Source organism: Polyodon spathula, chromosome 8 (assembly GCF_017654505.1).
Source record: "Polyodon spathula isolate WHYD16114869_AA chromosome 8, ASM1765450v1, whole genome shotgun sequence".
Taxonomy (NCBI): domain Eukaryota; kingdom Metazoa; phylum Chordata; class Actinopteri; order Acipenseriformes; family Polyodontidae; genus Polyodon; species Polyodon spathula.
The window spans coordinates 47,354,060-47,375,566 of record NC_054541.1 but is presented as its reverse complement, the minus strand read 5'-3'; the positions used below and the strand labels follow the sequence as shown (position 1 = coordinate 47,375,566).

Below are 21,507 nucleotides of genomic sequence, written 5' to 3'. Positions count from 1 at the left end.
AAACGTTATCTATTGCATGTAGTGCGCACCCTGCTCACAAAGCTTCAGTCCATGAATAGATCTCTTTGTCAGCCCTGCTGTTTACTCTGTCCTGTACCTGTAGTGATCTTTAATGAGGGTGTCGGTCTTATCAATCAATTTGAATGTCAAGTTCCGTTTTATTGTATAATCATTTGAGAAGGTACAGAATAGAATAGTTGCCCAACCTTAGTGAATACAGTGTGTGTGTGTGTGTGTGTGTGTCTATGTGTGTGTGGGGGTGGGGGGTTCCATCATGTTGGTAGTTTTGTTTTTGTCAGTCAGTATCTTCTGCTGTCTCGTACTATTTGAAGTGCAACATTACTTTTTTGTGTTTGTGTGTGTTCTGCGGTTCCGGTCCGACACTGTAATAACTGCTCTGGTAACACGCAACCCTCCAGCAGCCTCTGTGGCTACTATTATCAGACAACTGCGGGACCGATCAGCGCGCTCCTTCGCCCCACATATCCCTTGCCTTTGAATGGCAGCGAGTGACGTCACGGAGCGCGGTGTTCAGGGAGGACTGTTTAAAGCGGCGAGGGAACTGGAATGCTGCACAGACAGTCACAAGAGACACTGCTCAGAGCTGCCCAGGAATGAGTGCGTCCCACTGCTAGTGAGAGCTGCCGCCGCCGCCGCTACAGTTGTCTCTCCCTGAAACTGCAGAGATGTTGCATCCTCCTTTCCCTCACTGCTTTTTAGTTGCACTGTTGCTGCTGCTAGTAGCTGCTGGAGGGGGGACCGAAGCCGGGAAGCCGCAGAGAGACTGCCCGTCCATTTGTCATTGCGAGGAGGATGGCATGCTCCTCCGAGTTGACTGCTCGGACCTCGGGCTCACGGCTCTGCCTGCAAACCTGAGCGTCTTCACATCGTACCTGTAAGTGTAGCTCGTCCGTAGCGGGTTGTTGCATTCTCTTACAGTGTCTTGTTTTGTGCAAAGCGTGTGTGTAAAGGAAATGCAACTAACAGACTCAGCTTTGTACAGCGGAGGTGCAGAAGTGTATTTATTTTTTCAAAGCGTGTGTGAAACTTTACCTGCTTGCACGTGCACAATGGCTGCATGGCATGTGTTTTTTAGCAATGCTAATGCAGTACAGGTATTTTATCTGAGAACAAAAAAACAAAACCAAACTTAACTACATCAGACCGAGGTGGTTTGATATCGTAGCAAGCAGCACTAGTAGAACACCCATGCCTCGATTTAGCCTCCCTTTATACACACTACAGTGAAGTATGTCGTGTAATGCATACAGTCATCTCTGTTGTTTCACCTTGATGCCAAGGTTTTTGCATTCTACGAAAACGTTTTAATTATTATTTTTTTTAACCATCATTCCAGTACATTGAGGGCAATTGAGGGTGTCGCTGCTACAGCCAGTGTAATAGTACTAAAACACACACATTGGACCAGACTTCTCTAGGTACAGACCATATACTCAACCTGTTTGCTGTGTAAAAAAAAAAAACATACATTAAAAAAATCAGTGTTTACACCGAGCGAGCTATCGTGTAATTAAACGGTGGTAAAATATGCTTGTGTTTATGTAAACATTGGCTAAGCTCACCTGATAAGGTCGCCACCAGGGACAGTCCGTATCATTTCTGGAATGATATATCAAACACCATATAATTAATACAGGCACAATGTAGCTGTCACCCGACCAGCGCTTGCATAATTTGTAGAACAGCTAACAGTACACTACTCTTTTATATGTGTGTATGTATGTATGTGTTTATTTATTTTACAAGTGCTGTATTGTAACAGCTACACTGCAAAACAGCGACATTTACTCTAATGCGGTTTAACTAATTATTTGTGAGAGTATACCTGATGTTAATGTTATATAAAAACAGTAACTTTGGCGCAGCAGTTGCAGGGAATCACAAGCTGGATTTTTCAATCACAGAGGAACGGTGTAGACTGCACGTAGCTAAAGGAAATCTTCCCGTTGTATTCCGTGTGCCTTTTAAACAGCTTCGCTACTTTTAACAATGTAAATGCGCATATTTGAATCTAGTAATCTACTTATATAGACATTTTGCACATTGTGTGTGTGTGTGTGTGTGTATATATACATATATATAATTTCAGCTATTAACACAATAAGGAATTCATTCAGAGAGAGAGAGAAAAAAAAACAAGATAAGGCTGACTGTATACTAGTACTTGTAAACAACCTGTAATTACGTTTTTGTTCAGCCATGAAAATGTATAAGTGCCTATAAATGTAGCGTCAGACTAAAAATAGAAATATCTACCACTGTCAGAGCTGGCAACTAATTCCAACAGGCTTGAGTGACAGTATGCCAGCCTCTGTTTAATAGCCAGGGCTCTGGGAGTGTTTCCATTGAAATTATATTTGGTTTGTGTTAATGAAACAGTTGAAGATCAAAGCCCTTTCTCCCCCTCTCTGTGTGTTGGAAAAGAAGGTGTGTCTGGGGTCTCCCTGCTTCAAAGACACACTTACTCAAGTAATGAAGCAGCATGCAGTGCTCTGCAGTGCTGAGATGCCTGTCATCAGCTGCTGGAAGGATTTCACAGCAGTCAATCTGTGAAATGTTTTGGATAAATTAAATGTCTGTGAAATGACCTTGCTTGGATAAAGGCCTGTTTTTCAACCAAGTTGTGTAATGTACTCTATCATTTCAGAGTGGCAAAGTTTGTGCCACAAATGGGATTTTTCAGATTCCATTCCCCAGTGCAAATGTTCCACATTCAGGATTCATTGCCCTCCTGCCCTGGAAATACCCACAGACTATGTGATTCCACACACCATTTGGTGATATACCATTTTCTGTATTAAAATAATAACTGATACATGCATTCCAGTTTCTTCTAGTATGGGTTTGCAGGGAGGGAGTGACTCTACAGTATTATCTTCAGTATGATCTGAAGTCAGCCGTTCATGCATTTTGTACTGAAAGTTACGCTTAAGTTACAAATGGTATTTGATTAGTTTAACATTATTTTGCTGTGATAAATGGTTCAAAGCATTTCTAATTAAAGTTGGATGAAGGGCTGGGTTCTCAAAACTCTTTACTCAGTATCATTAGCATGTTTTTTTTTTTTTTTCACAAAGGAACCAAATTAAGTTAGCAAAATGTAAATAAACAACTTGCTCATTTAATGACTGGGGCGTGTAAGTAACCCTAAGTCGTTTCGTATTCATTTTAGAGTTGCAATCGGTGTTTTTCATTTCAGAAAAAAATAGCTTATGACAATTTTAGAGTTAAACAAATATGTATATTTAAGAATCTAGCCTTAAATTTTCTGACATTATTTAAAAAAATAATAATAATTGTGACATTGTTAATAACAGCGCTTACAAACGTAGGTCTGAAACGATAGAGGACACTTTCATGAAGGGGGATTTTGAATAAGAAAGGGAAATAATAAAAATGAATGTGGTGATTGATGCTTTGTGTGCTGTTTCTTCTGTCTGTTTGACAGGCAGATTGACAGGGAAACCATAAGGCCGTGTGCAGGGACAATAGAGAGAGAGAGCGTAGGTCCAGGACATGTACAATCTGGTTCATTGTCTGTAGAACTTGGGACAACTGGCCTCCCCAGTTCAGTCTGTTTCCAGCAGAGAACGCGTGCATGAATTGAACAGAGCACTTTGGATGCCAGCTGTGGCCATTGCTTTAAAACTTTGTCTGCTTCATGTTTAATCCTATTCACGGCTACAGCATAGTTTTACCTGCCCTACAAAGATCTGTACATTTTAGCCAAGAGCTTTAGCAGTCTCCTGTGCGAATGGAGACGTTAGCTGGATTCAGAGCCTTTATCTTGAGCAGTTTTCAGTTATTTCCCTGCATCTGTTGCAAAGTTTTTTTTTTTGTGTTGTTTTTTGTGCTCACTTTGCTGCAATTGCATGGCTTTCAAGATCCACACCACTAACAGTACATTATGCCTTGCATTTTAAAGTTCTCACTTACTCTAGTTCTTTTTTTTGTGCTGATTTATCTGTAAATCTCTCAAGCTTTCTGGAAATGTCTCCTAAGGAGCTACAAGAGGTGTACTTCATTAAACAGTTCAGTACTGTAGTGAGGCAGCTTGACCGAAGCAGTTTATCTTGGAGCTATGCCATAGAAAGACCTATTGCCTTAGCTTTATCTTCATTCTTTTAGTTACTTCATTCAGAGGTCACACTCTGTTCTTGTTGCCACAATGGGAACAACATATGATACTTTGCTGGAGTCTCTGAGAAGACGTTAGAAAAATCAGCAGTGTTTTAAAACCAGAGATGAGAAAATGATAATAGCTTACCGTTTGCCTATAAACAAAGTAAGCTGTCATTACAGAGATGAAGGATTGCTAGACAAAGCTCAGGGAATTTTGTTTACAGTGTATAAGGTGTGATGGCCAGGGGCATGTGGTTGAATTAGGGTTACCTTTGTTCATGTTTCTGTATTGCCTTGTTCTAAAAACACAATATATAATGTTTCAAATTACTTCTCATGTTTATGTACCCTGGAGGATATCTTGTTTCGGGGGGATTCTGGGGGAATGCAGAGCTCAGAAAATCACACGTTCACTCGTGGACAAAATATTAGACATGTAAAAAAAAAAGTTATAATATTAATACCAAATAAACTGGTGAAATATACTGTCCTTATTCCATGCATCACATCCTGCTATTACTTTAGGCACAGAAACCAGGACCAGAGGACACAGGAGTAAGTTAAGATATTGAGATTTACTCAGGACAGAGGCTAGGTGACACTTGTCTATTGGGACCCTTTAAGACCCAACCTGACAGTTTTGAGATCAGTCAGCTAAGAGAGCTGGATAACCATGGAAGGGCTGCCTCCTCTAACAATGATCTTATGTTCCTATATATAGAAATGTATACACACCTGTACATATATACAACATTATGATTGATGTGGGTATGTATAGGAATTGAACCTCCCTTTTTAAAAAAAAAAAAAAGAAGAATAACACTAAGATTATGTTCGCTTCAATGTCATGACATAGGGAGTGGTGCAAGCAAGCAGACAGTGCAAGTGATAACAGAAAAGATTCCCTTCGCATTGTATTGTGAGTCGTGTGCTAGAGCCGGTATAATAGCAGCAGCAAGGCAAGCTAACACTTTGAAGTCTGAAACCTGTCTAGTACTCCTCGCGTTTAAAGCCTGCCCTGGTCAATCTTCCTTGGAGCAGGCAGGATAACCTATGTTATGCCAAAGCAGGTTTGTAAAAGAGGTGCCTGGAAGTGGTTTAATGTGGTGGGGGCTTGGGCAGATAGATCAGCTGATCTGAACCGCCAGTTGAGTCTTTTTTAAACAGTTAATGAAGCAGCGTTAAACACCTTGCTGATGGATTTATTTCCTGCCGTGTTCTCAAGCTGCATAGCTCGGATCTTTTTTTTTTTAAACTAATCTGCTCCCTCCAGCGTTTCTTTTTTTTTTTTAACTGTGTGTGTATGAATGAATCCTAAACTGTAAAAATGCAGAGTGCAGATTTAAAAGGAAAACAAACCCAGAATCGTTGGCTAGGTGTGACAGCAGCTTTAACTCCTGGGGTGTGCTGTAGTGCTGTACCTCCTAAAGTTTAAATTAATATTACAAGTTTTAATTGATGTGAAATCAATTTAAAGACGGGTGAGCCACAATTCAAAGTAAAGATTCTCTACTGACTGACACCTAGCTGCTGGACTATTGGCTGGCTGGAAGATCAGATCACATTATTGTGGCAGGAGAGAACTAAAATCAGATGGGCTAGGCTCATCAGCTTTTTTTATTTTTATAAAATGAATGAGTAACGTGCATTTTAAGGTTAACAGACTGTCACTTGGCCTTGTTGCCTAGCCAGTGACCCGAGGGGTTTCTATATACAGAACAATTGATGCACAACAACAAAAAATGAAAATATATTGGGACTAATACTGTATCTCTGCCCCATTTAGCCTTCTAGGTGACATGTAATAATAGACATTAAATGAGATGAGCAGAACACACTTTTGTGTAAGTCACGGCTTGTTGTTTGTTATGTAAATGTAATTCCTCATGCAGCATGTATACTGCTAACTATAACAGCTGAATATCCCTGATGCAAGGTATCGCCTCATAGACAGACAGACACACACACCCAGTATATTGCTTCCATATTGACAACTGATTGCAAACTCATACAGGGGCCATTCTGGAGAACAGACCTTGCTGGCGATTTCTGCCCCCAATTCAGTGGACTCTGGTCATGTATCCTGAGTCTTGTACAATTTAAACGCTTGCCCACCCGTCACATTGGGTAACGCATTGTAAAAGGAGCAGAGCACTACTCCCCCTGCTGTACCACTGTAAGAACTGCAGCATTACATCATTCTTTTAAATCTTTAAAAAAAAGCTTCCTCCTTATACAATAACTTTTAAAATCTAAAAGAAAATGCTTCTTACTGGTTTCTACTTGGACACCCGGCCTGTGAGGGGTTAAAGTGCATGTTGTGACGGCTGTGCTGCAGGTAACCTGCATGTCGCAGCACATTGCAACCAGGAAGGCTGGCACCAGTGCAAACACGTTTTTTCACATTTAAGAAGCTGTAATAGAGATACTTCACAGGTTCTCACTGTCCAGCTGCACTACACTTCTGAATCACTATGACAACTTTATCATTGAGGAAAACTGTTTCCTAATAATGCAATAATTATTGCAAAGTAATGCAATATTATCTTGTAAAAGTTTCCACTTCGTCCTGTTGTTTGTACAGTACATCATAGTTAATCTACAGTAATTCAAATCTAATGTTACTGTTAACACAGCAAACATCTCTGTATACTGTATGAGGATAGAAGACCAACTGTTAAGTGTTGTTTTGTCCGCAGTTTTCCATTACACTACGAAACATTTTATTGTATCATAAAACATAAATGATTTATATAGAAATAGCTTGCTCTTAAAATATTGAGCTAGCCATGTGGCTCTTTCTTGCCTTCTGGAAATGGGCTGAAAAACTGAACTTCAAAAGTTCAGGTGACTGTGTTCTGTCCCCTTTGTGCCTGAGCAGATCCATTAACAATGTTTCACTTTAGCCGCTGAGAACTACCAGAAGCAACTTCATTTGTTTTCTCTGCAGGTTTTCTTCAAAGTCAAGTCAATTCATTAACACTAAATCAGCAATCCAAGCTTCCTTCTGCCTTCCTTTGGCAGGATTAATGGATTACTGGCACGATTTCTACATCCACCAGCAAAGCCCCTCGCTGGGAAAGCCAGCAAGCTTGAGTGATTCCCAGCTTCAGAGCTGCACTTTATTTTGAGCTTTTAAGTTTGACTGGAGATTAGAGTTGCTGCCCCCTCTGTAGCTGTGACCCTTTTTTCCTTTTCCTTCACTCTGTTTTGGTTTAGATATTTGTAACAGGGTGATGTTACAGAGGTGTGTTGTCACTGGATAATACTGAATCAGACACAGAGCAGTGGGTGTTGACATGACACACGGGCGCACAGATTTAATAACACACAGGCCCAACATTACTGTACTAACAATGGTAATCCTTGCGCCGGATTTAATAAAGAAAACAAAACAAAAGCTAATAATAAATGTTTGCCTCAGAGATATCCCGCTCCAGGAACCTACCCTACAAATCCCATAAACTAACCTAGCCAAGTCTCTGCAACTCCGGCCTCTTCCTGAAGGCCTTGGCTGGGCAATGCCTTCACGAGCACTGTCTTAGAATGGAAGGCTTTTGTGCAATAGTTCTCTCCTCTGGAGCAGACCCTCTCCTCCTTGGTGTAAATGAACACAGAGGCCACCCGGGTCAAAATGCATTATTTAGTACATGTTTCAAATATTGGGTTGTCAACTACTTTTACAAAACTTCTTCTTGAAAACCCGCCCAACAAGTTCTGACATCACAGTCACCTCTGATGTTGTTCCCCCTTGTAACAAATAGCAACTACAGTATTTGCCGTTGTAACTTTTTAAAAATTTTGTTTGATGTGCTTAATTGCTAAACAGTCACCTGAAATACAAATCAATCAGTCTTTTCTTTTGTTTAATCAAGTCAAACCCTTGAGAACAAATTAACATTTGCAGTAATGCCTTGACTGTGCCTTTAAGAAAGTGCATTCCGGGCAGGCTTGCCAGAAATTAAAATAAGTTTGTAGCCCAAAGTCATTCGCTACCCATAATGGAATGTATGGCATATACACAGATATTGATGTGTGCTATAGTTACAATGTTTAGCAACAGTGATGTAAACACTAAGGGTTGTGTATCATATAGCTTAGTATTTTGTAGTCTATATTTGCACCGTAGAAGAAAATCTCTTGCTATTCTTTAGAACACATAGTATTTAATGTCTTCTGATTGGTCGCAATGCACTAAATATTTGAAAAGCATACTAAATAACGCATTTTTGAACCAGGTGGCCTTCCATAGCTTCCTCTCAGCACCCGTCTGTGTAGCCATGGTGTTGCAGTCGCCTCGAACATTGCCGCTGTTGCCTTCTCAAACAGGTGTGAGCTCCCCGGGCACACCCCTCCCCCACCCAGCCAATCAGGACCTCCCAATCAGCTCTGCTCTGGGCAGGCTTTCCTGTTTGCAAAAGCAATAGTGCAGCTGAACCAGTGACTGGGTCCTCCCTGTCACAGTGTTACATAAGAGAAAAGAAAGAATGTATTTTAAAGGTTTTTTTTTAAATGAGTTAATCCAGCAAGTAGACTATCTTTGCTTTGCTTCCTCCATCGTTACTTAAACCTGAAACCATCCAGAACTTAAAAAAAAAAAAAAAAAAAAAACGCAGTGGTGTAACTAAAAAGGAATGTAATGACACATGTTATTGATTGCAGTCACTGAGAAAGATGTAGAAATGTTTGTCATTGGATTTACTGTGTTTGTTTTAGTATTACGGCGCTAAATCAAATCCACAGCTCTTATTTCAGGCCCTCATTCAGAACATGCGTTGACCGTGTCCTTCCCTCTGCCTGTCTGCATGGTGAACACTATCACTTGCCAGATTGTAACTATCTTAAGATGCGGTTTTAGATGTTTTGCTAATGGCTGCAAAAGATTACCATTCCTTTTTAAAGAGAGTTTAGAAGAAAATAACAAATAGTACTAAACTTTTTTTTTTTTTTTTTTCTTGGCAGTATGGCTTATTTATGTCGTTATTGGATCTTTTAACAGCTAGTCTGAAAAACCAATTAGAAAAGCCTCTGGAAAGGGAGAAAAGAGGCTTTCTCTACGGGCTTGTCCCACAGTATTCCTTCAGAGGCCTTGGATCAGAGAGATTTGAAGCCCATAATGTGAAGCTGCTCAATGCTGGTGTGACAAACCACATTTTTGTCCTTCTATTGGATTTATTTTCTTGTTGGAGCCGCAGTGGGCAGTGTGTAATTAATGAAAAGAAAGCTGGCAGGGCTGCATTCTCTGACTCCTGAATAACTGCTTTGGTCTAACGGGGAGACCGAACAGAAGTGGACTGCAATGCTGAGCTTCGTTGTTGTTCCACTCTATTGGGTTGTTGAAAGTCAGCTGGACATTGCCAGTGATAATAAAAGCAGTGCTCAATAGATGTTTTGTATTCCCTGCTAAAGTGAAAGAAGGCAACCATTTTATTTTCAAATGGGCAGCTGCACAGTGGAGCTTTAAAAGACCTGAGTGTAAGATTTACTGGTAATTTGTCATGATTGAGTCTAACTAGGCAAGCAACACAAATCGGATTACATTTTTAAATGCAAGTGGAATTTGGTGCTGTTCTTTTTTTGTTAAACATTTTTGAAGCTGATTAAAGTTTTTAATTTATATATATATATATAGGCAGGCTATGTAGGATTGGATATTGGGACTTATTCATACATTTTTAAGGGTTGTTTAAAGGAATGTTTGAAAAAACAACAACAAAAAAAAATAAAAACATTCTCCAGGTTAAACATTTCTTTGAAAACTAAGAATAATCTTTTTTTTTTTTTTAAACTGAAATTTATTTAGCAAAATTAAAATGGGCTTAAAAAACAACATTCCTTAAAACCCATGTTAACATTTATTTTCTATTTCGGCATTAGAGATTTTTTTTTTGGTTTGTTTTGTTTTACTGTATTTGTTTATTTATAATGTTTGTTTTTAAACAAGGACATCACCTTATTCAATATAGAGCATGACACAGAGCATGAAATCTGATTAAGAAACAAATATGCCAGAGTATATATAAGAAAAGAAAACAACGCAACTATGTGAAAAACGATGTGTGGATTCAGACCAAGAACAAGAGAATTCCGTCAGTTTTTGTGTTGTTGACACAGCGAGAGTTTACCTCTCTAAAGAAGTTTGAAAGAAAAATGTTGGGTCAAGTGACACCACATTCCTTCCATGATTCGATGGCCTTTGACTGCTCATGTTATTGGTGATATTGTTAAGCTTCACAGACCTCTGTGCTGCAATGAAACAACCATGACCCTTTGTGCTCGGTAATGACTGAACAACATATTAATTGGAAAACAGCATTTGCACTTTAAAGCATGGATGACTGAAGCGAGGGATTTATCATTGTGCTAGTCCCCTGACACCCCCATCACCTCGCTGAGTGTTCGAATGGGACTGAGATCAGAATAAATCTGTGCCTCCTTTTACCCCTCTTTACAGCACCATTCATCTGGGTAGTTGATGTAGTTTGCCTGGCCTGCTCTGCCCTTGGTAACAGAATAAAGAAAGCATTTAACTTTGGTCCGATAAAACTTACTCGCATGAAAAAAAAAAATGCAATTAGGGAAATATGTAAATCTAGATGTTTCATCAAATGTTACCAGTCCTGTTCTTGCACAATGGCTGAACTAAAGAACTCTGGTGTCTGTATAAGAACCATTGTCCTAGCTGCAGCGTCTGTTGGAAACAAAGTCTAGCCCGGCCGTGGGAAATACCTACATATTTGACACAGGCCCTGTTTCTTTGCGAAAGGGGAGCTGAATAGAAAGTATGGTGATTTTACTGTTGCATTCTGGTCTGCCTAATTTGCTTTGATGTGGAAGATAAACTCATTTTATTATAGGCTAGACAAAAGTAGTTTGCAAAGTAATGCTTTCATGTTGCTTAAATGGGGTATAGGATGGGGAAGCAGGGAGCAATGTTGGCTTGGAGCTCAGTTAAAAACTTGTATTGATGCTTTCAAATGGGTTAGATAGCTGGTAAAAAAAAAAATGTACTATGTACTAATACAAAAAAAGGAAATTCAGCTCTTGTATGCTGTCATTCAGGGACACCTAACAGATGAGATCATTTAAGTGTCTGCTAGAAATATTGATATTTAATACATAGCGAAGTGATACTAAAGAAAGTATCAGAAAATATGTTGGGATGCTGTAGTTTTCTGGGTTTCATAATGTTGTGACACGCTGACATGCTGCCCTGCATAAAGTACAGCAAGGAATTTAACATAATAAAAATACAATCAAATATGCAGTGTAAAGAGGCATGTCCTAAGTGGTTACAACTTGCTGCTTAGATTATTAAAATTGGCACCTCTGATTAAAATCTTTAATTTATTTGGGGATAGTATCAACAAGTAAATCGATTTTAATTCTGGGGTTCCGCAGTTCCCTCTCCCCCTCGTTGTTGAGAATCAGGACAAGTGATTTAATGTTTCCGAGATTTAAGGTATGTCAAAGTTTTGTTTAGCAGGATCTTGTTGCATCTTCCAGATTTATGATGCAGACTATCTGATGCAAAGAAATTTCGGATGTCTGCATCAAATCAATATCAGGGTGTACTATATACAGTAGTATTGAGAGAGGTTTTTTTTATTATTGATTCCCGTCTTATGTTGGTTGACAGTCTCATTAAACTGCTGTGTAACAGTGCTTTGTTAAATCTGGTGGCCCTGTATAGATATCTCACTAAACTAAACGAAGCTGTCGCTGAAAGGCGAGGCAAAGAAGCCTTACTTTTTTCCACCTCGGACAGCTTTAAGAAATCCATAGGATTTCCATAGGAAATAGTAGGGATTCCTGAAATTCATGCAAGGCAAATGGTTAAATGGGAATGAGGTCCCGTCCCGGTTTGGGGGAGGGGGGTTGGGTCTTCGTGAGGGTCAGGCGGATCCTTTCTCAGAGAATCCAGAGCACATTGAACTGTAGCGTGGGTTCAGATTAAATGGGACGGGGGCCAGATTATGAAACTCCAGCGCCCCTGTGCCCTTCATTCAATGATGACCATTTATAGCTGGTTGACATGAAACTAGTGAAACAAAACAGTACTCATAACCAGCATCCTCCACAGTGGAGACAGATAAATAGCAGCTGAATCACATGGAAATAACTTTCCACTGCTCTGTTTAATGTAGATTTGTTTTTTAGTCCTCTTCATAGAGCAGCCAGGACAGCAATGATAAACCAGGTGGTGTAATTAATTAGCACCCAAACCTGATGTCCAGTAAGAGCAGCGAGTAGACTTGTGTTGCAGCGAGAAAATCAGAGCAAGCTTGTATAGTGGAGCAAACCAATGCTTATTCTGATGATAATACACTGCCAGGCTAAACAAGTGTGTACTGCTGATCAGCAACAGTCAGAGCTAAGGAGATGGCTCATTGACTTCACAAGTTACGTGACAGTGGGTGCCAGTGCAAAGTCTGCAACTGTGGTCGAGCCAGCAGGTTTGTGCAACCAGTAACAGTGGCCCAAATCCTAGAAACAGTGGACAAGACACCACCATTTTCACTTGATCAATGCAGAGTTCTACCCACAAGTCTTTTTGCCATTCAGTGTACGCAGGTCCTGCCCGCACGATTTTGTGCTAAAGTAGCTGCACTTCCTCATTTCGCCTCAGTTTTAGGAACTGCTTCCATTGCAAGAAAGGGGATGATTTGAGGAAAAGCGTGTATTAGATATAGCAAAACATCTGGTTATCTATGCTGTTATTTTTCTGTGAACATTCCTCATGGTGACTTGGCACCTCAGAACACCAAAACAGAACCCCTTTGCATTAGAGATGCAAGGAGAGGTGTTATACAAACATCAGAAGCTTGTTATGGTTTGTGGCCCCCACAGTTCTCTCAGCACGCTTACGTCCAGGAAGCAGCCTGGTGAAAATGAAGTATGAGTCATATGAAAATAATATGTTTCTCCCACTCAGGAAGCAGTCGATTTGAAATCTTTTTAAACCAGTGCCAGTAGAGTACAATTCCCTGACACATCGTTGAGCAATTGCATGGACTAGAATTAACTGGCAAGGTTGTGGAAGAGGGGTGGCGTGGTGGTTAGCGCTGCTGCCTCACAGCGCCAGGGTCCTGGGTTCAATTCATTCTAAATTGCCCTCTGTGTGAGTGTGTGTGGTGCCCTGCGATGGACTGGTGTCTTGTCCAGGGTGTAGTCCTGCCTTGCACCCTGTGTCTGCCAGGTTAGGCTCTGGCTCACTGCAACCCTGTAAAGGATTAAGCGGTTAATGATAATGGATGGCTGGTTGTGGAAGATCTCAGGAAAACAAAAAATGCTGTAGCATCTTGGCCTAATGTCTTCCATCAGAAATAACTGAAAAAAGAGTTTTCTGTAAAGATCCGATGAGCTGATGTAGATCCTCCTCAGACCTCTAAGTTGAGTTAGTTGACTGACTAACTAGTAGATTTGGTCCCTAGTAGAAGTTGCCTGCCTGCTGCCACAGGGAGAATGCGAACTGGAATCTGCTGTGCAGCCCCGGTTTAGAATTCAGTATATACACGCGTAAGTGCCACACTGTCATTAAGTTCACAGCTAGAGGACATTTTCAGACCACAGCTCACACAGAATGATGACAGGATGAGCTCATCCATACATGTATACAGACAGTTTGGTATGGAGCCTAGAGCAACAGCCCAAGAGCCAGCACATCTTCATTCCTAGCTTGGCCATTGCTTGACCTTGGGCAAGGCTCTTGACTTGCTTGTTTGTGTCCATGACAGCCTGCATGCAATAGAACATGGATAGAAGAAGTACCATATTGATAGCAGATTATTATTCCTTGTCTGGCTGTCCCCAGTAAATGATGTATTCTTAAATTGTGTATATTGTAAAATATATTGTATTTCAGATCCTTCGAGGGATTATTTCCTTTTTACTGTACAGGTTTATAAAATAAACAGTTATTTGATATTAGAATAAATTGGTTAGCAGGTAAAAACATGCATGTGTGTGTGTGTGTGTGTGTGTATATATGTGTGTATATATATATATATGTATATATATATATATATATATATATATATATATATATATATATATATATATATATATATATATATATATATATATATATATATGTGTGTGTGTGTGTGTGTATATATAGATATATATATATATAGATATAGATATAGATAGATCCTGCATGGTCGATGCAATGTACCCATTCATGGGTGGCAAAGCAGGATTCTAAGTTATGACTAACAAAGCTGGATACAAAAGCTGTAGTCGTGGCACTTTGTATAGACGGAACCATGTTGCACAGCAGGCCATCAGATGCTCAAAGTGTTGCAAACTGTCCCGGTCCTTCGCACTGTAAATCTATTAGCATCACCTGCACACTAACATGCCTTTACCTAGTATTCCTTTACAGTGCAATACTTTGGGCTAGTGTGCTTAAATCTGCCACTTGTAATGACCGGCATTTATACCAACCGAGCCTGAGTGAGTCCACTGGAACGCCACCTCCTCCAGGGCACTTACGCTGGAGTGGAAGGGCTAATTATAGTGAACAGGGCTTGTTTAGACTGTGAAGCTTTGTTTACCTATCGGGGGTCTGCTCTCACACTTAATGAGACCTGCACAAACATTCCTTCACCTAGGGCACTGTGACAAAGACGACTGTAGTGGATGACGTCAGACCCAAAACAATAACACAGGACAGACAGAGACGTGGATGTTTGGTGATGCTGAGCTGTGCTCAGCATTTAATAAACAAAATAAAAGAGATTTAAACAAAACAGCACACGGCACTTGACGCCAAACAAAACGGACAAATAAAACGACAAAACAGTAAACGAAATACACTAACAAACGGCAGACGAACAGACAAACACGGTGAGTGAAATGATGGTCTACTTTACTTAATGCTTTTGATTTCTCCTCTCCACACCCGTTCTCCACTCACTGAACACACAACCCCGAGTGAGTGAAAACATGTAGCTTTTATGTAGCTGTACCGAGACTTGATTGCTAATCAATCATTCAATTGGAGTCTCGGTACAACTGCACGTGAATTAATAAAGTGCAATTCCCTGTGCTCACATATTTTACTTGCACGTGAAGTGCTGTGCAATCCTCGTGCCTAAATACACATATACATTTTAAACACTTGTGCTCGCAACCCATATTTATATCCCCTGTATTTAATACATAAACACCAACATTAAACACACTACATACAACGGAAAACCCTTATAAACATAGACAAAGCACTTACACTGGTCCTTTACAATGACAGGATCGACAGATCAAAAGAATGAAAAGTGTTTACCCCGTCCCCTCCCATGCACAAGCAGAAATTAACATAGATACAAATTTTACCTTGATGTGGATTATAAAGAACACACCAAGAAAGTGAAATTTAGCAGTGGTGGCATAGAGACCTGAGCTACATAGGCACAATTTGTTGCTCCTGTAGATATTATAAATAGACCAACACATGTTTACTGAAATGTTGCAGACATGAAATGCTTTAAATATGAAGAAACAGAAACTTCAGTTCCATGTGATGGAGAACCAATGAATCTGTTATATAAAGATAATCATTTAGAATTAATTATACTTAAATCTAATAGCATTAGTTGCATATCAGATATATTAACTGCAAGGAATTAGAATCGTGTACAAAACGTACATACACACAAAAAGAAAAGAATGTGGAATTGGGATTTTGGAAAAGGATCAGATAATATTGGTAATGAAGTAACTAACAATCTGGTGCACAACAGCAAGAATATCAAAGTTAAAACAAACAAAAAAGAAGATCACTAAGGGGCATGCATTGGACACTCTATTTAATTTATCTGATAAAACATCAACAGCCTCACAGAAAGCATTACTATGCAAGGGGCTCAAGTTCCGGCTTCCAGATACATAGATAAGGATAAGTTAACAACAGAATTAAAAAAACAGGAATGAACTACTTGATTATAACAAAAGGCAAGAGAGGGTTAAGGGAATTACAATTAATAATTAATTATTCTAAATTATTACACAATATTTCAAAAATAGTCTGGAAACATTTAATTTTGTACTTCATAATTCATAATTTTTTTTTTTTTTTTTAAATTCCGAAAGCACCTATTGTAGCTTTTACAAGATACAAATTTGGGTGACATTTTAGTCCACAGTAAACATAAAGGGGTCATAGATACATTAAGGGACATTGAAACCTGTAAAAGCACATGTAAAGTGTGCAAATATAGTGATAAACGTGAAATCTCAAATAAAGAAAAAAAAATCCAGAATTAAAAATCTCTCATGCAAGGACATGAGGAGACATGCTAATTTGTCGGCACACTGACGCCCAGCGCTACCAGCGTTTTTTTGTTTGTTCTTTCGCCAGGCATTTTAATTGAGAGACGTGAAATGTACCTTTCTTTCTCTATCTCTCCTCTCTCTCTCTCTCTCTCTCCCGCGCGTTCCCTTTTAAGTTGGTAGCAGAAATTGTAAAGACGTCAAAGCGAACACCTGATTTAAAGTGGATTGCATTGGAAGCAAGCAACAAGGCACGACAAAGAGAGGGCCCAGGTTTCAAGTAATTCACTGGAGAATGTCTCGGCCAAGCCTTTGTGGCAACTTGTCTTATTTAGAGCACAAATGTTGGAGCTGAAATAACAGCCCATGAATACCGCTGGTGAAATGACTGTGTACACAAGGTGAATGCTAAATCTTTCTCCTTTGAATGGTCCTTTTAATCCAGGCATTATCAAGAATCTGAAAAAAAAACCTCAGAACGGCCGTCCTTACAGATTAACGGGAAGCGCCGCGGCTGCCTTGGAGTCGAGCCTGTTTGCCTGAAACAGTTTTAAAGATTTACTGGTGGTTGACAAATGTCAATTAATCTTTCAAAAGCCTTCAATGTGCCATTGAAAGAGATTTCAAGGGAAATCCTCCGACAATGGCAGGGGGAGAAGTTTGAAAGGTCTCCGCTGTAGCCCCTGTTTTTCTTTTTTTTTCTGGTCTCTTCAGAAGCTGGGACTGTGAAGCGCGTGGCTATAGAAAAAGGCAGGGTAAGGCCCCCTTTTCTAAAGAGCTTGAATGCAACAGAATGTGCCAATCTGCTTTTGTTCAGAAGCCCTGAGAATTGAATACAACTGTTTCAAGAAAAAAATAAAAAAACTCTGTACTCGCAGGTAGTCCATCAGTAGGCTCTCTGCTACTAGACATTAAATATGGGAACGGGAAACTGGGCAGTTGTGTTTTGTTTTGCTTTGATTTTAAATTAATTCTTTTGTTTTTTTGGTAAAATTGTTTTACTGTGTTTTTAGCCAAGGGGACTTTTTTTTTTTTTTTAAATTTTGACATCAAACTAAAGTTTAATTTCTAAATTCCTAGGTAGTAGTTAATTAAATGGTGTTTTTACAGCTGTTTGAAAATTATGAGCAGCTGTCTTTTTTTGTAGAAAGAAGTTTTTATCAAAAGTTTGCGTAGCAGAGCTTTTGAGAAATGTGGAGAAAATTAGGTTGCTTCAGATACAACAGAGATCCAAACTGTTCTGAAAGGAGTTGGATCGCAAGTTCCTATATGGGTCAAATCCTTTACCACTGACATTCATCATAATAACCTGAATAAAATGTGCACAAAACATCCTGAATCTTGACTTAGTCAGCCACAACTCGGGTCGAGAACCCTATTGAAAAGCATTGAGATTGCAAGTTTCAAGTACATCAAAAAAAAAAAAAAAAAAAAAAAGCAAAACATTCTGTTAATATTGGAAAACTCCAGTTTTGATTTGTGTTTGTTTATTTGTTGTCAATTGTGTTTCAAATAAGGAGCAGTGTGTGGATAACACTGCACCAGGGTGGCGATTCTCTTATCAAAACCCATATTTAAAGAGGGACAATCTAGTGAAGGATACAGAGATATATTTAAATAATGTTTTACTACAGCCACGTATAGATGGTCAGAATAGAGACACTCAGAATTAACATAGCCCTCTACATTCCATTGCCCTTCACCAGCCAACCATTGCTTTTGGAACCCAATCAGTAATTATCACGTATTGTGGAATGTGGGAGACACTGAGGGTCTGTACCGTCATGCATACAGCATCAAGTGCTCTGTTCATCTACACTGTACATTATAGAAATGCAGACAGGCCAGTGGAGCACAGCTGTTTTAGTCTTTGAAGGGGGAAGGGGTTTCAACTAACCTTGAGACAGCATGCACTGTATTATTTTTTTTGCTTTGCTAATCATGTTTTTTATCTCTTATTTTTTTCTATTCTCAGAATTGAGTGCTCAGATCTCGCAGTGTATTGTATTCTTCCAAACTTCCAAAAAAAGTTTTGAACCATACTGTGGGATTTACTGTACTGTGGACATTTCACTGTGGAAAACTGCAACAAAATTACCACTCATTTGACCTTTTGGGAGTACAAGCAGACTAACAGTTCACAAGATGATTTTCTTTTTTCTTTCATGCTATTGCGATTTGTCTTGCCCGTAGTTTTCAGTTGGGAGTCCCTATTTAAAAAACATTTTCAAAAAGGGGTTCTCCGCCTCCAGACAAACATTTCCGACAAGATGTGCTTTTCATCACACAAAAGACTCTTCCCTTACTTTCAACCTGTGGGACTTATTGTTAAGCAGACTATCAACGCCCACATGCTCAGTCCCATAGCTGTATTTGTTATGAACATGTGAAATACTGTACGGAGAGCGGCTGAGCGCAGTACTTCGTCTGCTTCAAAACGTGCAAAGACGGAAATGCATTGGTGAGATTCAATTAACCCAATCCTGAAAGAAAACTTAAACCGGATTTAGAAATCAAGGAAACGTAAGTGTAGTTTCACTGACGAAGTGGTGGCATCCATACTGTACAGTATATGTAACCACTAGTTATATCACAAACTTTTCTTCACCTATACTCTGTGTTCTGTGCCTACCGAACTTGCTTGATTTTTTAATTTTATTTTTGTGAATTTCTTCAAAAATCCACAAAAAAAAACCCCCGCCACTGACGATTGCTTATCCAAAAGAATGCGTCTTGACAAAAATAGACTTTGCACAGGAGAATGAAAAGCTCTTTATGTGAATGCTGTAGTGCTTGCTATGAAATATTGAGTTGCCTCTGGGGTGTGCAGATGCTGAAGATATGGTTAGTGTTCCTTTCAAAGTAAAGACAGATGAGGTAAGAGGGCTCAAGCCTAATCTCTCTGTTTTGATCTATAATTAAATTGAAACGCACTGAAAAAACATACAATGCATCACAATCTGCAAAGTGTGGACTATATATACATTCTTTAATGCACGACCATAGAAAAACAAAGATATAGCCTCTGTAATAAATACAAGTTTTGGTTTTTTTATGTTGATACAGTTTTTAGCTGCAGCAATACTTTAATTAAACTGATATCCTTTTTTGTTTTGAAAGAGCTGAAGATGGTCAGATTCCTCAGAGGCTGCTAACAGCTCAGCATCATTTTTATTAGAATGCTCTGCCTTTTAAAACATTTCTTAACCCAGCGGGAGCTTTCTGGTTAAAACACACATGCACCTCAGGTCTGCATTTGTTGTTTGCACCTTCTATAGTGGTTTGAAAAATTAAAAAGAATAATGGGGAAAAAGTTGCCTTTTGGATGTGAAAAATAACTTGGTCCATTAACCCTGCTTAATGAAAGTGAATAATGACCTTGCAGTCTAACATACAGTAGTGTCACAAAACACACCGCATATTTGCAGCTAGCAGGTTAGAAAAAAAAGATGCTGTCAAAGATATTAATTGTAAAAATAAGTTTTGACTTGGCTGCCATGTTATCTTGTTGAGAGATTGCTTTTGGCATTTTGCACTACCCGTGCAAGCAATCTCTGCTAATATTTGTTTGGCTCACTACTGCCATTTGACATTTGTGCAGTATTGCACTAGTACTATATGAGGTGCCTCTTGTTACATATTAATAAGAGATGATCAGTGACTGACACCTTGTTTTGTCATGTTTGAAACCGTCAGTGTAATTCTCAAAAAATATTTCTTCTTTGGTACAGCAACAGTAGAAGTGTTTTTTTTTCTAAATAAATCAGAAATCTGAATTCAAAAGCAATTGACTGTTTTGCTAAACTACCATCTCTCAGAAGCTTGGTGGTTAAGCATAACCTCCCGACTAGGAGAGAATGCCGATCGCTCGCTCGCCTGGTTTGGCAGTATGCCTGCTCTGTGTGTTTCATCTGATCTTTTGATCTTTTTATTTCTCACCCCTAATTGTTTGTCCTACTCCCTCTGCCGGAGCATTGACTAAACCGAGTGCCAAGATTGTTTCTGAAGCAACTAATCGGCCTTGCACGGCTTTCTTGACTAACTTGCCAGAGCTTCTCGTAGTTGGCAATTCAGATTGGAATCCACCTTTTGTGTGTGTGTGTGTGTGTGTGTGTGTGTGTGTGCTTCAATGTTTAGGCTCTGTTCACCAACAAACAGCCCCCTGGCAAAATCCTGTTTCTTGTTTATGCCTACGGTTGGCTATTTCTATTAATTGTAATAATTGCTAAGCTTCAGTCAGTTTTTACTGCAACACATTTTTTCCTTTTTTTTCTTTCTTTTAGACATGGTGCAAAATTACCCTACATATCTTTTAAGTACTGTACAGAATATATTTTGTTCTTTCTTTATATTATTGCTTCCTACAGTATTACCAGGGTTAACTAATGTGGCTCAGTTTGAGTGAAATACTGTATTTACTCCACCTGCTTTAGATCTAACATTTTCTATCACAGTTGTTATTAAAATGCCATCACTTTAAATGTGTTGGAGCTCTTAACACATAAAACAACTAGATACGAACAGGCAGACCATTAGATTGAGCTGTATAGATTAGGGATAATGGGCACAAACCCTGTAGACTTGAAAGCCTAGTGTAAATTTAGGCTATCTGGCCTGCAGCGCCTTTTGGAGTCGACTGCATTTGGACCTACTTGGCGTCTTTTAGTTAAGATACTTTTTAAGGCTTACTTTCTCTTTCCGAGTGCCCTTGAACATTGCTTACAGCTGCTTATTGAAACATTTACTGCGCTGCTCATAAACACGGTGCTATGTATAGAGACAAAAAAAAAGTGTTTATATTCTGTGTCAATCATGCCTTCCACATTTTATCACTTGCGCCTGAACCGAGCCTGATGCACATATTCCAAAACAGAAGGTGTTCAAGCTGTCCGGCACCAGAGAGCCACACTCTGGGATAAATTTGGCAGCAATGCCCCCAGTTTAAGACTACTTCAGTTCCCAATTGTCTCTTATAATAGAAGCAATAAGACAGTATGTGTAATCTATTCTGAACTGACTATTTGCTCTGAACCAAGCTATTACAGTAGTCTAAACTGTAGTCCTCATATGATTTACTGTACAGATGCAGGA

At 39.3% G+C, this 21,507-nt stretch overlaps 1 protein-coding gene across 1 annotated transcript in view; it reads left to right on the top strand.

Annotated features, from left to right (window-relative positions):
* Positions 1 to 534: 534 nt before the first annotated feature.
* LOC121320062 (leucine-rich repeat-containing G-protein coupled receptor 5-like) overlaps positions 535 to 21,507 on the top strand; it is a 55,524-nt gene continuing 34,551 nt past the window's right edge. The window contains exon 1 of the mRNA XM_041258218.1: positions 535 to 895. Coding sequence (XP_041114152.1) covers positions 687 to 895 — 209 coding nt within the window. The 5' untranslated portion in view covers positions 535 to 686. The remainder of the gene's footprint in view (positions 896 to 21,507) is intronic.